Here is a 15,033-nt window from a genome sequence, read left to right as displayed (position 1 = left end):
CCTGGCATCATGCAGCTCGATGTGACACCATCACCCACGACCCTGGGCTGTAAGATTACACGCCAGGCCTCCCTGCGTTGTGCTAGAAGATTGACAAACTCGTGCAGAGATCCCCCCCTCGATCCCACCCGAAATTCTCCTTCCTAAACCATGCCTCTGGCACCGTCACAACTCCAAACTAACACGCCGTTTCCGTGGCTCTACGGGCGGCGGTTCTCCGTCACTCCGCAACCTCCGCCAAGTGCCGGAATCTGCCAGATGTTCGGCCGTACAGTAGAACGATGACTTTTTTCACAAAGACTAAGGGCGGAGATGTGTCCCTACGAGGCAAGTGGACTCGGCTTTTGCCTCCGCTACCCTGATATTCTTGCTTACCTTGCACCAAGACTATGTTGTCTACGGACTAGAGTTACACGGCTCCGTATGTACATACTCGCACCTGTCCCATCCAGCTGTGCGAGTCCACGCTGGCTGCCTTGCACGCCTCTTTTTTCTCTCTTTCTGACCTACGGGTACCCTGTTTTCTGTCCCGGCCAGGATATCCTCGTCCTGCACGTTTGGTTCGATGTTACGGTGCCAGTCATCGTTCATATATGCCAGCACGCGGAAAGTTTGCCCGCGCCGGCGGGTGAACCAAGCTGCCGCAGGCCCAATAAGAGCCCGCGGATTACATTCAACTCACGCAGCACCGCGAATTTTCGTGGCATCGGGTTAGAGAGGGCCAATTCTCAGCCGGCATTGAGACGCCTATTTTTAGCCCTTGGGGGTGCTTAACCGAAAAGCCAAGTGCGTATCACACATCCTAGTCTAGGCGGCGCGAGAATAGAATGGAACGTGCCCGATTCCCATTCGAGTATCAAGACCCAGTGAGGTGCCGAGGACAAGGGGTCGGTGACTAGCGGTATAGAAAAGGAATCGTCGTGGTATCCCTTATGGTGTCATCTGTGCAAACCGCCTCCGAGTTATGCAGGTTACATACGCCTGTTCCGAGCCAAAGATGCTACCTACGGGTGTGTCTGTACGCTGATAGAAACTCCAGCTTTGACGTCAATTGACTCGGTTGATTCCGTCTGATCATGTTTGCGGGCGTCGGAATGCCTCATCAGCTCATAGTTGTGCAACCGGGCATCATGAATCGTAAAGACAGACAGCCGGCCCGGCTAGCTTGCCCGACTAGCCGACGAAATCGTGCCTTTTGTTGTTTGTTAGCACATTGACGGGAGTTACCACTGGGTCAAGAACTGGAACTATGCGCAGCAATGAAAATGAATGCCGAAGCCTCCGCAGAATCATGGCGCAATGATCCGCACCCGTTATGTAAATAAGCTCCACTGATTGGCCATTGGGGGGAAAGGGAAGTGTTGGGATGATACTGGCGGGTGATGTGAATTGACTAATAGCATGTTTATCTCCGACGTTTGCGGATGGACTGAAGAGTTAGGTGGGAAAACGTACAAGGATCCAATTGGGAAAAGAAAAAAAGAAGACCCAGATATACTCGCTGTAGTCTTACCGCACATAATAAGCCAAGAGTAAAGCCAAGACCGCACAAAGTAACAGCGAAAACAGCGCAGGTAAACATGAATTGGGCACGGAGACTTTATGTAGAAATCATATCCATGGATAACACCGAGGTGACAACGAAGCACTATAGGGGCCCGAATCCTATGCAACTCTGGGCGGCGCTTAGATATGGTGATGTGATAACATGTGCGGCACGTTATTGGCCACGGGTTTTGAGATCTACCTGCGTGGGTGCAAATAAGGTTGTCGATTCGATTGCGCTGGCACTTCGTATTGACTGTGACATGCTGACTGCCATACCAAATGACCCTTGATGATGCATATATTACACTCCACCACGCCTGATACCCAACGACGTGGTCAAGAACAACCACTGGCGGTGCCAAGGTAACCAGAATCTTCACGCTTAAATCAATGTGCCGTTAATCACTCATAGTTTAACTCATGAATTGTAGTAGACGATACGTTTCTGTTGTCTGCCTATGAAACAGACGCAGGTAAACTCATTGTTCCGTCTATACCCAACTGCTTGTGCAATGCTTGATAGTACCTATGCAACCTCATTCATTCATCAATGCCCTAATGATTCAGAGTCAAAAAATCGTAAGAGAACAACGGAATTTGACGGTAGAAATGCCAGCCCAACCCCAACGAATATTTATTGACCACAATAAAGAAACCTAACATGACCATCTTAAAGAAGAAGAAATGTGAATAAAGAAACACTCAGAACATCATAAGAAGAACCGCGCAGCCAACATACTTGAGAAGCCACTATAGCTTCTCCTCGCACAGAACCTTGACCATCTCATCCAAATCACGGTGTTGAAGCCGTGGTTTGTCCCGCTCAAACCGGCCGCGATGCCTCATCATCCAGTGAACATTAAAGCCTGCCCTCATCTGGAGCCAGTGGAGGAAGTGAAACACCGTATTCTGTGTCAAGGCGTCCCAATTGCACTCTTCCAGGCCTCGCACCTCGACATATCGCCTGTCAAGGCCCTGGAATACCAATGGCTTTGGCTTCTCTTGTTCGTCGGCATTGTCGTCTTCAGAATCTTCAGAAGGGATAGGCGTTGACCGTGGCTTGTCTCTCCTCTGAATGTTGCGGTCGATGATCCAAAATTGGCAGCCAGCGGGCATTCTCCCCTCTGCCACTGCCCAGAGAGTCCGGATAAAACACCCCCTGGGGCTGTTCTCCAAGCACTGCTCGTCAAAGCCAGGTTCCCACGATTTCAACCAATTTGTATCGTATTCTATTGCCGTATTCGTGAATTTCGTTACACGTGAACTCCCTGGGAGCCTATAAAATGGCGTTATGTACCATGGGTCCCGACCGTGGTGTATCTGGATGCAAAAGAGATCTTGCGCTGGTGAGACCTTGAACTGGCATTTGTCCTTATTCCGTGTGAATTGACAAGATACAAATTGGCTGACTTCGGTTGACCCTGAGCTTGGACCCATATGTTTGTCAAGTTGTTTATATCGTTTAATTATGATGTCGCGAGATTCCCAGCACATTGTCCAGAGAGCGACATCCTTAACATAAGCCGATGGGTTACCCACAAACCAGTCTTGGACGGAATTCGGCTCGGTTTGGGACTTGGGCGCCGTAAGTTCGAATCCATAGATATCCTCAATGTCGAGATGAGAGTGACCTGTAGTACGGCCACTTCTGCTTGGGCGCTTGGAAGTTGAAAAGAAGTGGGCACCTCTTTGGCAGTCTCGAATAGCGAACTCTTGAATTATGCATCTGAGTTCGGGAGGAAGTTGAATAAACGGTAAAAAGGTATCAAGGTAGCCCTCAGGGGCAACCTTGGTCGAGATGGAAGTGATCTCGTTGGACATTTTGTAATCTTATAGGTGTCATTAGTACAAAATATTAATATGACGAGAGAGAAACACTGATAATCAAATCATCGAATGAGAAACACTTACCAGATATTGAAAATAGAATAAAGAAGCAGGTACAAGTGGGGACTTGAGACGTTGCGGTACTGCACAATATGATTTCAGACCTGTCTTGGGAGATTGTTAGTACTTTTCATTGTTTTCACATGTACCTAGTAGGTGGATTGTTTCATTCTGTTACGTACCTGTGCCGACGTAGAGAATAACAGAAGATTTATTGTTTATAGGTATTTGATGACAGTGATGAATAATGTAGATGGAAATAAACAATGAGCGGCTGTCCAAATATGGGTGTCTTGTAAGAAGTGGAAAGATGGGCATCTGAGATTTCTGGAAAGACGGCACTCCTGGGGATTTATATACTCGTAGATAGAATGGAATATTATACTTTCCATGAAAATTTTTAGAAAACCTTGAAAGCACAGATATATCGTCAAGGTTTGGCTGAGTTCTTCAATGCTGCGCTTTGTTTGGATACTGAGCAAATTCTCAAACGGTTGCTTCAGAGACAAGCCACCAGTTATTGATAAACTCTAGCACGTCACCAAAACAAACCATATTTTGAGAACATTATTATGTTTACTAGGATTGCCACTATCTTAGACCATTCGAAGTACTTAGATGTAGCTTTAATTTACAATCCCACAGGATGATATACAATTCGGGGGGAACGTCCGTGTATTGCGGCATCTATACCTCGATTTCCTAACCTATTCAATTCAAGCTCCTGCTTCGATCGATCACAAGTTCAATATTTATGTAGCAAGGAAAAGGAAAGATAGTAAGGGATCAAATTATGGATCAGGTGGTAAAGAGAGGTGAGCGAGCTATACCAAACCTTGCATCAGACCATTTATTTGACCGAAAGGCTGTGATAGGCACATACAGTCATAAGTCCCCGAGCCATCAGATACGTCAGTCTTGTCGAATCTGCGCTTGGCTATATCGGAAAACATACACGTATCAAATCTGTTTTGATATGCGTGTTTACTTGTAGACTTTCGCCGCTGTAAACATTAAATATGGCTACTAGTTTAGCGACCCTCTCCGTATACCATGCAATTTGCCCCAAATTTGGACAATAGAAACGCAAACAGCCACGATTATCGCATCCAGCACACCAAAATGGCACAATTGTACACAAGTGGGATAAACATGCCGTAATCAAAACCATAGCAGCATCAATTGGATAATTGGGGTCCTTTGGTAGACTCTTGAGGCTTATCGAGCAAAGCTTGAGATCGCGCACCAACACCAATGCATCTCCTGCATGGAGTCTGCCAATAACATGCAACACTTGCGGCTTTGCGTGGGGGAGCAGCCTATAATGAAAATTTTGTGACTGTGGGCAATATAAAATTTGAAAGTTCTTCAAATACTTAATACTCAAATTTGTGGCGCATGATATATGATTTCGTGTTTGCCAAAGGCTTTTTCAAAACAACAAGCTTGACAACGCGTTCTATCTTGTATCTTTACGCTATTAGATATCGAAACTCGTGTCGACGTGAATACGGACGCGTCGAGCGCGTATCCATCTTAACATTTCGGGGACTACGCGATGCAAAGCAGTTCACCAGGACGATCGCCTAATTGCGGTTCAGATGACTTGGGGTTGAATCTCAGCACAAGTCATCAAGTTCATACAGAGCTACCGGAACGTCATAGACCAACGAACCGCGAAGAGCCTAAGATTGCCATCATCTGCGCACTACCGTTAGAATTCGACGCCATATGTTTAGCTTTTGACGAATTCTGGGACGAAGATGGAGATCCGTATGGAACAGCGCCCGGTGATGCCAACACGTATACAACTGGTCGAATCGGAGACCAGAATGTTGTTTTGGCTCTCCTCCAACGGATGGGGAAGACCAGTGCAGCATCTGCAGTAGCCAGTATGAAGCTGAGCTATACAGGGCTGCGGCAAGCCTTTCTCGTCGGTATATGCGGCGGTGTCCCCCGAACTCAGAACGGATCCGACATTATGTTGGGAGATGTGATCATAAGTAGGACAATTATCCAATACGATTTTGGCAAGCGATATCCTGACCAGTTTATCCGAAAGCAAACAACCATGGAGGCGCAGAGCAATGATTTTCGGGGGCTTGCGGTCATGGCCGAGACAATGCGAGGCCGGAACAAGCTCCGTCAAGCAGCATTCAAGTTACTAAACCGGTTGCAAGACAATGCTAATGGAGGTGGTTGTGGAACAAAATATGCGTTTCCTGGGCTTGCAAGAGATAAGCTTTTTGAGCCAAACTATCGACATAAACACCATGAATCGCCTAGCTGTGTATGCAAGGAGTGTCGTGATATGACGTCTCCGGTTTGTGATGAAGCCCATATTACTTCTTGCAGCGAGCTCGGGTGTAGCAGCAATTCTCTACATCAAAAGGGGCGCAGATGCTGGCAATACATGTCGGGTCCATTGCTTCAGGAGACACAGTCATGAAGTCTGGAATGGATCGGGATAAAATTGCCCAGAAAGAAGGAATCATCGCATTTGAAATGGAGGCAGCTGGAATCTGGGATGAAATCCCATGTCTTGTCATCAAAGGTGTGAGCGATTATGCTGATAGCCACAAACATAGCGAATGGCAAGATTTTGCAGCGGCCACAGCGGCAGCTACCACAACTGCTCTTCTCATGGCCTACTCAGAGAAACGAAGAGCCCGTCTTGGTCAATTTTCTTACTGTTAATTCGTTGATTCACGGTCATGCTATTCTGGGAATTGACTAATGGACAATTGTAAGCAGAAAATGAAACTTTGACTGGCTTCCTTCAAGCCCTCAGTCCGGGCGATCGAGAGAGGGCATTAAATTCTATTCACTTCGCATTCGGACAGCAGCCACAGCTAATGAAACAAGTTCCACTTCCTCTAGTCTTGGTCATCGACGCCAGAGGGTGCAAGCTGCCATTCCATTTGGAGACCATTTCCTCGAAGGAGGTTTGGAATTCTATTAGCCTATTGATATGTTGGACATCGAGCTGAGATTTCGGTAGTCATTCCTTTTCATTTTAAAGAATAGGTTCATGGATATCGGAACTCGGAAAATCGACAAGGGAGATTGGTTCCTAGAGGACCACAAGAACAAAGTCGAAATAAACTTGTCTCAGCTTTGGCTTTCAGTTATTAAGGTGTGTTGAAGCTCGATAAGTATATTAGTTCAATTAACTGAAGTATGCGGGCAGCCATTTTCAGTGCTACAGATGCGCATGGTGTTTCTTAGACGAAATGATTGCCGCAAGGAGTGCCCATCATATCACTCCGCAGGCTTCCGGTCAGTATTACACGAAATTCAGTGGTATGTCTCCTCAATTTCATCGGCTAAATACTTTAGCTATACATGACACACACCAACTCAACCGCATTTACATTAATAGAGCCATACGTCTGACCAATTCACAGTCATGCCCGCGGCTTGAATTGCCGTCGAATAGAAATGGTTCAAAACATCGAAGAAGCAATGTTTACATATTTCTTGACTTCAACAATCACCAAAAGACTTAATAGTACCATTGATAAGGCTCACCTACTACCTCTGCCGTTGCAATCTCGAAAGCTTAAAGATCCAATTGCTTTCGACGATGAAATTAGCAGATACAGGCACATTCAGCTAGTAGATGTAGACTTCTGCAGTTTGCTCAGTGTAAGACTTCCCGTACCTGACATTACGGCATCTACCACTCAAATTGAGAATAAACATCATATGAATCTCCTTACTGACATAAGTTTTGACACTTAGATTCATACAGAGCAAGAGGGCATGAACCTACTCATGTCTGTTAATTCCATCGCAACTCGCCCCAGTCAGGAATGGTACAATATCGTTAAGCCGAGCTGGATAACAAGTCCACACACGTTCAAAGATATAGATTATCCGATCCAAAAATATGGCCTGCTGGAAGTAATGATGGACAATAGGATTATGGACAGACCTGAAATAGCCACAAGGGCAACCCGGCCGGACCAATCCTCCTCTCCAAGATGAGATATCATTCAACTAGAGCGTTTCCGAGAGATGAATGATGAAGTTAAACTTCAGTTACGCGAAGCTGTACATCAACTAACCAATATATTGCCTAATACGCAAGATGGTGTTAGTTTGATGGAAAGGGTCTACGATTTGTGTCAATGGATATTGTTTTTTGACAACCTATGGACGGAAGCGTTAGACCACGTGTTGAGAAAGGAGACAAGGATTTTGCATAAACCAAGGGAGCTGACAAATGATCAGCCCAAATGGATTGCGATTCTGCTACACTCATATGGAATAGCTCTATTGTTATTCTTGTGTATCAAAATCAATTTTGATGTTGCGGTTGCTATTCGTCTTTATTTGCGAACCGCTTGGAGACTAGTGTTGCTAGAGAAAAATAATGCGAGGCAAACAATCCGAAGCTCAAATGGCTGCTCTCTAATAATTAACTAACAGTTATAAGCATTAGATATGGTGTTTGCAATCTACTTTCGATGACGGGGGTTAATGTTTTGCTTATATGGTTACTTACGGTGAGAGTGTACGACAAGTTGCAGATGCCAAAGAGGAAAGCAGACTCCGATATCGACTAAATGTGTTAACCTTTATATTGCAAGTTCTTATGGTGCTATTTTGGAAAAAGAAAGTGGCTTGCTAATAGGTTATTTAGCTTTCCAGTTTCCAAATTGGAATATATACCACACATTGTTTTACACAACGACCTTTAACATCAATATTTTCCATGTTTTCTTAAAGCTTCATAGTGCGTTACAATCTTCTAATCATTACACCTACCATGGCAAAGGATTGGGTTAACAAACCCAATTGTAGTAATTATAATAACGCAACTGATTAGTTTGAAGCAATATTTTGTCGTTACGAGGGGCCAGATCGTCACGAAATAACTCCCTAGTATATGTTCTATACTCCTATCATTATTTAGCCATTATTTTTTAGTCTCACCACCTGAATCCTTGTAAATTGCTGGAATCTAATATTCATAACCGTGTAAATGCTACATTTATAAAAGAAATGTCGGTTATGATTGGTCTTGTTAACTCAACGAAATATATGCCAAGAAGATCGACTGAAACATTTTAAAAACAGAAGCACTTGATATTACTGTAGTTACTGGAGGGCAACTAACTATCCTCTATTTTCTTAGCAATACAAACCCCCCTTTAGAGATCATTCCATTTTAATACTATGACAAGGTATCTCTACTTCCCAAGACTAATGATCATGATAAGCTCAACCACTTTCTGGAAAACCACACCTAAAAATTGACATTTGGTACAGCCACGAGCGAAAAGGGTGCCACTTAATCTCTATAGAATAGACAAAGCAAACGTCCTGATCCGTGTTGCTTCCAACTTCTCCTTCAAATGCATTATTACCTTATGAAAAATTAATTCTTCGGTTCTCTTGCATACACAGTCGTTTACTGTAATGGACAATGGTGCTGAATGAAATCTGAAAGCCAGTCTAGATAATTTCAACGCCTTGACATAACGACTGATCCCATGCCTCCCCATACATGATTCCATGGACATAGCACGGCCCTACCAATTGCTTCGGTTCCTGTCCTGTTCTAGACCGGACGACAAAAGGGAACTTGCCGCCCTCATATAAGCTGACCTGATCCCCCACATTACTTTGGCTCGGAACAACAGCCAGATAGCCCTTCTTGGTCCTCGCCAAGCAACGATACAGCGTGGTTTCAGTCCCTGTTGCGTACACCCTATCGTCAGCGGTACCCATGGCTGAGCCTATGCCCGCGGCTGCGACAAGCGACTTGTAAAACCCGCCCTTCATACCCAGGTATCTGAAGCCAGACATGAGTCGAGGCCCCCAAAGAGCTTTTTGCCATTTCCTGAACCTCTCTACCACAAGCTCGGGGCTCTCGATGTTGCCAGTACACATTGTTATGGCGAACACCATCTCCTGGGTTTCGCCAGTCGGGTAAGTTGCGTATCTTTTGGACATTGCAAACCGTTCCCACTTGATCAGTGTGTCGAAATAGGTGCCAAGCTCCAACAACAGTGTTTTCCAGAAGTTCTTGAACTCTGCTACTGACGAGGTCATGCTGGCAAGGTCCATGTAGTCCATCCGGGGGACAGTAAGGATATCCTCCAGCTCCACGATCTGATCAAAGTCGTATCCCGACAAGCAAAGCGTCAGGCCATCGTCTTTGAGAGCCGGAATACACTGTTGAGACTTTGAGGCGCAGACGGGTGGTGCTACAGTCCCATACTTTCTCATCTCTTCCGAGTTCAGGTCAAGGATGACAGGAGCAGGAGATGGCAAATGACTCCAGTCTGGGACCCAGGACGGCAGGTTGAGAGGTGATGATGTTGCGTGATCGAGAATAAGTGCATCCAGATTCTTCATCTGGGACATGACTGCCATGGCGGTCTTCTTGTAGCATTCTTCCACCGACAGAGTATAGTCGGGCGTTATGCCATAATCCCGGGCTCTGTCGCCTTTGACAAGGCTCAGAATGGAGTATACCTTGTCTCGCGGATCCGTCGCATCGAGTGGAAGCACCTTTCGAAGAAGCCAAAGAAGGTCAATGCCCTGTTGTGTCGAATCTGCACTCGACATCTTGCTCTGGACCAGTATCATCAAGATCAAGCCGTTTCTGAGAATCCTATCAGGTCTTCCCTCAAGTCCCTTTGTTCCCATGACGACGGAGATCGTCCAGCCCGCACAGAACTCGAGCCAGCCAATGGACTTTTTGCCGCATTGAACTGATGCTTCTTCAGCCAGACAGGCCTCTTGGAGCACCCAGCAGCGGCTGAACCAAGGGCGCGATAGCAGTCGGAAAAAAGCCGTAATCTCTTCAGAAGTAGCAGCAGATTCATCGTCTTCTTCTGTATCGTCCGTCGCGTCCACTTGCTTGTCAGATGCGGATGGAGACTGCGCGGTCGTGCCAGATACGGCGGCGTCGCTGCTGGCTTCACCGATGCCCGTCGTGATTTTGGCCAGTGCACGACGCCTTTTAGCTGCTGCAAGCCTCTGATTCATCAACTTCTTCTTATTGGGACCGTAAACGTCATTGTGCCCCTGCGAGAGATCGTCAAACTCGAGAAGACCCAGTCTCTTCTCAACCATGCGCTCGCACAGTGGGAAAACCAAGTCACTATCTTCGTCTGCAGCTCCCAGCCAGATCACGACATGACGAGCCTTTCGATATATGTCTTTCATGATGCTGACTTGCTGGTTTCGTTCAGGAATATTGTTCTGGTTGATGCAGATCGCGTCGATCCACAAAGTTCGCTCGTCTTTGGTATGCCGCAGATGCCGCAGTGCAGACTCCAAGTTCTTGGTGACGGGGAAGGGTACTCCATCGCAAAAGATGAGCAACTTGTCCGTGGCGTCTCCCCAGCAGTAAGACAGCGCTTCAAAGGACGGGTCATCATTGAGCTTGATAACTGACAAGCTGATGTGGATAGGCTCAGATGGATCCTGACTAGGCTTCAAAGCCAAAACTCGGATGCGGTGATCGTCACCTTGACTATCTACTGCCTCATACGTGATGCCGAACGCTGCTTGAGACATGATATCGTATTGCTGTTGATGGAGAGTTGCGGGGAAGACGTTGGTGCCTGGCGAACGCAGGGAGATGGTGCGTGCTAGCAGCTTTTATCATGAATCCTTCGAGCATGGTGACACGGCCATTGGCAAGCATTTTCCTGTCATTGCCTTCTGTGCACAGCCTCACGATACTAACAAGCGGTTTTGTCTCGGAACATCCGATTTTACAGCCTACTATGTATGACTCCGTTCCTACATCTTTTTTAAAAGCGTCGAGAAGGGTAGCCGGACCGCCGGTATGAGGCTCTTGGAGCTTGCATATCTACATGTACGCGGAAGCTTTTTAGGCGTCATTTGCTTCGTTCAGTTTTGAAGTTCCAGAGATCGCTGTTATCAATGCGATCTGTGTATGTGATACTGTTCACGTGTGTTGCCGTTGGCGGAGTCGAGGGAAGAGGTGGACACGAGATTCGCGGATGCATGGGAATTCATAATGTAATTCTATTCCATATGCTTGAATCTACCTTTTACATTTGGCCTTGAATGATATTATTAACGATTATTAACCTCGGGGAGATTTATTATCAGATTGCCGGTTTGGGTCTAAATTACCTCCGATGGCTCGGCACCGGCACGGACTGCGGATACCCCGAGATTCCACTGCCCTTATTGGAACGAAGGATTTTGTGTATTTACTACCTAATGGAGTATACACGCCGGTCCAGACAATGTTCATTGCGCTTCCCAGGCGATCATTTTCTAGCATGATCTCATCTGTACCTAGTTACAAAAGGCCGGTACTACTGGTCCGGTCTGGAGTCATCACTTTTGCTTTTCAATCCGGAAGCCGATACGAGGAAAATGAACAACTACCCGCCTTGCAACCTTATGTTCCCTTTCAATAGCGACTCGACGAACTGTCAAAGCTACCAGGCGTCCAGTCACAGGCTCTCGGCCATAGTCATCCGGCGTAACAACCACCACGTCCCCCTCGGAAATCTCGAGCTCATCATGGACGATTGATGAGTATCGCACATTTGGGGGCTTAGATCGCGCAACTTCAGACGCCTCTTCGTGGCTTATGTCAGTTCTCTGTCCATGACCAATGGCCTTGACTCTTGCCTCCCATTCCACGATTTTGCCAAACCCGGCAAAGATGTTGTCGCAAAAGGGAATATAGGCTCTCGCCGTCCAGATCTCGACGTAGGCATGAAAGTCGGCGAGACTTGGCTCACTGCCCAACCAGAAGCGTCGGCCATCAGACAGCTGCTCCTCAATGAGACTTGCATGGGCTCCCAGCTGAGTAGTCAAATGGGCAATGTCGGCGTCGAGACGATCGACGTCCATGAACCCCTTGAAGTAGGCCTTTCGATCAGCCATGAGCTCAGGAGGGAACTGGTCCTTGTTGACTCCAATGGTGAGCCCAGAGCTCGCAATGTGAAAGTCGGTGTCGCTCCAGGTGGACAGTGCTAGGCAGAGCCCCTTGCTTCCTCCTGGGAATATCGAAGGCGAAGGGTATCTCGCTTCGAGCTCTTCTGCAATCAGACGGGAGTCGCAGTAAATGTCGGAACCAATCTGCATGACGGGAGTCTTTCGATAGCCACCGGTCAACGCCGTGAGTTTTGGCTTCGGCAAGATGAGCTCGGCATTTACGGACTTCCATGATAGACCCTTGAGGCCAAAGATGAGGCGTATCTTCTCGCCAAATGGTGAGGCGTCAAAGTGATGCAATATGATGGTAGACATGATGTATATGAAGTCGCTCTTCTCTCTACTAAGTCATCAATTACTTCTTTTTGTTGCGTACTATGTCGTCTTCTATGGGTCATTAATAGCGGATTTAGCAGTTGGTACGCCCCTATCTCCTAGAGGCAATTTGGGCCTTGATGAAACATCAGGAGCTTCCATATGATCAACCCAGAGTATCAGGTGTCTTAGCCCAAAAAGCTTCTCATCGGAGCCTTGAGTGAGTCCGACTTAAAGACTAAATCAACGACGAGTGGGGCTTCAATTACCAGATCCTGTCAGCATATTCGAAGACTATGCAGTGTGTAATACTATACTGTATATACACTATGGACGGAATATTCGAGATGGGTTGTTTCCACACCTGCTGCTCTTAAGAGTGAGATAGGGGAGCCCTTTTCTCTGCAATAGTCTTCTGGCACAACCGATAATCTCAAAACAGAATTACTTTCGCAAAGAATATAGCTGATCATGACGCTATTTGTTGTCCAGAGAGAGCAATTTGACAGCCCACTCAAGCTTGTTTGGAGGGCGCCGGTCCAAAATCACGCCGAGTGGAGTCAGGTATTTGCCGATTCTAAGCTTCAACAATTTACACCGAACAGCGACGAATCACTGTCACGTTTCCCGTCCAACATCGCATTCAAGTTCACAAAAGCGTCGACATCGTTGGAAAAAAAGATAAACCGCCTTCTAAGAAACGACAGAGTGAGTTTGGGCCTCTACAATAAGAGAAATAAATGTTATATATATACATATACTTTATATTTACCTGACATCGGATAGCTTCAAGGAGGTCCGGGATACAATAGCCTAGCAGCCACAAAGATCGGCTAACTGCACTATTGTGGACTTTTTTTGTAAGCGACGATAGCAATGCGTCAGTGACACGAGTTTCATGGTATAACATAATTAGTTCTCAAATTGAAAACGTTAGTTGAACTACAGTTCTTATGTTGTTTAGAATCGCAGCTAGTGGCATGCTTTCTCATAGCCATGTAGTATACGTTTCTGTTTGGCAAAATTGAGAAGACCTACTATATCAACAGTCAGTATTGCTTCAATGTTCCGCGGAGAACTCTATCCGAATGCGTCTCACCCGCTCATGTGAGGGGACTTATTAAGGGGCAAAGGCTCTAGCTCAACCAGCCATTATAGTGCTCAGCCAGCTACTCAATATTGCTCAGAGAGTCGTTGACGACCGCAGCTTGACTGGTTCCGAGACAATGACCTAAGTGTAACTATTCAGCTTCAATACATATGCCGCCGTTACATTTGATCGACAAAACATCTCCTATGGGAGACTCTGTAAGCCAATCAGCGTTCGCCTTCGGCCGCTCTTACGGGAAGGGATATGGAACATTGGCTGAGACAAATGACCTCGAGTTACGTATGTGACAGTTTTGAAGCCCAATGATGTCTTTCTGCTTCGTCTTTAGTAAGAGTTTCACTATGCCGTCATAGTGAACCTCTGAAAATATAAATGTACATATACCGGGCCAAACCCTCCTTCATCTAGTAAGAGAAACTAACAGCTTCTACACTACGCTGTATTAGAAACATCTTTTCAAACCATCTTAAAATTTATAGGAATTATGCATTTCAACAGCTTATTCACCTCCATTGGAGTGATGGCTTTATTGCCAGCCTTTGCTCCGGTGATGGCCGAAAACTGCATGATACAGCCCCCACCAACCGAGACCTTTCTCATCCCACTCAACTTTTGTTTTTACCATGATTTTGGCATAGTCGACATCCGAGTTGAGATACCAGGCGCCAATCTCAGGCCCAAGGGCAAGGCCGATCACCTAGAGCTTCCCGCTCACGTCAAGGCAAATGCTGACCCCATTCATCTGGACGAGACGTATGGAGTCAACATTTACTTCAAAAACGACTGGACGAATGCCCATCGTTGGGAAGTGAATATTCCTCTGATAGTGTCGCTCTACGTTGATCTACAGACGCGGATCGATCGTTCAAATTGCAAGCTGGGGTTGAAACTTCACTTGACAGGCTGGGGTGCCTTGGGAGCTCTGGACGAAAGTATTCCCCTAACTGAAATCGACAATGATGGAATCAAGCTTCTCGCACAAGGTCTTGGGTTGTGTTCTTAAGGTGAACTATATGTCGGGATATTAAAGGGGTTCACCTCCATCCCAGAGTGCCCAGTTAAAGGAGAGGGTTTTGAGAACTTGAACTAAGGTTCACCTGGATATGGTTAAGCGGGTATTCAACATACCACACTCTTCTATTTTCTCTATCTTACTTGAATTGACCAAAATCCCTCCTATTAACCACACTTCTCAGTAATATTTTTCATGAATCACACCATCTGCA

At 46.2% G+C, this 15,033-nt stretch overlaps 5 protein-coding genes across 5 annotated transcripts; 2 read left to right on the top strand and 3 right to left on the bottom strand.

The window, feature by feature from the left end:
- Window positions 1–2,298: 2,298 nt before the first annotated feature.
- On the bottom strand, window positions 2,299–3,369 carry Triagg1_3356 (uncharacterized protein; the record flags this gene model as incomplete). The annotated part of the gene is made up of 1 exon (XM_062897639.1): window positions 2,299–3,369. The coding sequence occupies one exon, from the start codon at window positions 3,367–3,369 to the stop codon at window positions 2,299–2,301; it is 1,071 nt and encodes a 356-aa protein (XP_062757880.1).
- A 1,624-nt stretch (window positions 3,370–4,993) lies between these two features.
- Triagg1_3355 (uncharacterized protein) lies at window positions 4,994–6,132 on the top strand (the record flags this gene model as incomplete). Its single annotated transcript, XM_062897638.1, has 2 exons — window positions 4,994–5,758; window positions 5,809–6,132. 2 exons carry the CDS (start codon window positions 4,994–4,996, stop codon window positions 6,130–6,132), a joined length of 1,089 nt encoding a protein of 362 aa, XP_062757879.1.
- A 2,766-nt stretch (window positions 6,133–8,898) lies between these two features.
- Triagg1_3354 (uncharacterized protein) lies at window positions 8,899–10,974 on the bottom strand (the record flags this gene model as incomplete). The annotated part of the gene is made up of 1 exon (XM_062897637.1): window positions 8,899–10,974. The coding sequence occupies one exon, from the start codon at window positions 10,972–10,974 to the stop codon at window positions 8,899–8,901; it is 2,076 nt and encodes a 691-aa protein (XP_062757878.1).
- Window positions 10,975–11,772: 798 nt separating this feature from the next.
- On the bottom strand, window positions 11,773–12,696 carry Triagg1_3353 (uncharacterized protein; the record flags this gene model as incomplete). Its single annotated transcript, XM_062897636.1, has 1 exon — window positions 11,773–12,696. One exon carries the CDS (start codon window positions 12,694–12,696, stop codon window positions 11,773–11,775), a length of 924 nt encoding a protein of 307 aa, XP_062757877.1.
- A 1,260-nt stretch (window positions 12,697–13,956) lies between these two features.
- On the top strand, window positions 13,957–14,810 carry Triagg1_3352 (uncharacterized protein; the record flags this gene model as incomplete). Its single annotated transcript, XM_062897635.1, has 2 exons — window positions 13,957–14,086; window positions 14,287–14,810. The coding sequence occupies 2 exons, from the start codon at window positions 13,957–13,959 to the stop codon at window positions 14,808–14,810; spliced, it is 654 nt and encodes a 217-aa protein (XP_062757876.1).
- Window positions 14,811–15,033: the final 223 nt, after the last annotated feature.

This window comes from Trichoderma aggressivum, assembly GCF_033847375.1.
Source record: "Trichoderma aggressivum f. europaeum strain CBS 100526 chromosome Unknown scaffold_009, whole genome shotgun sequence".
NCBI lineage: Eukaryota > Fungi > Ascomycota > Sordariomycetes > Hypocreales > Hypocreaceae > Trichoderma > Trichoderma aggressivum.
The sequence above is the reverse complement of the archived record's forward strand: the minus strand, read 5'-3'. Positions and strand labels throughout refer to the sequence as shown.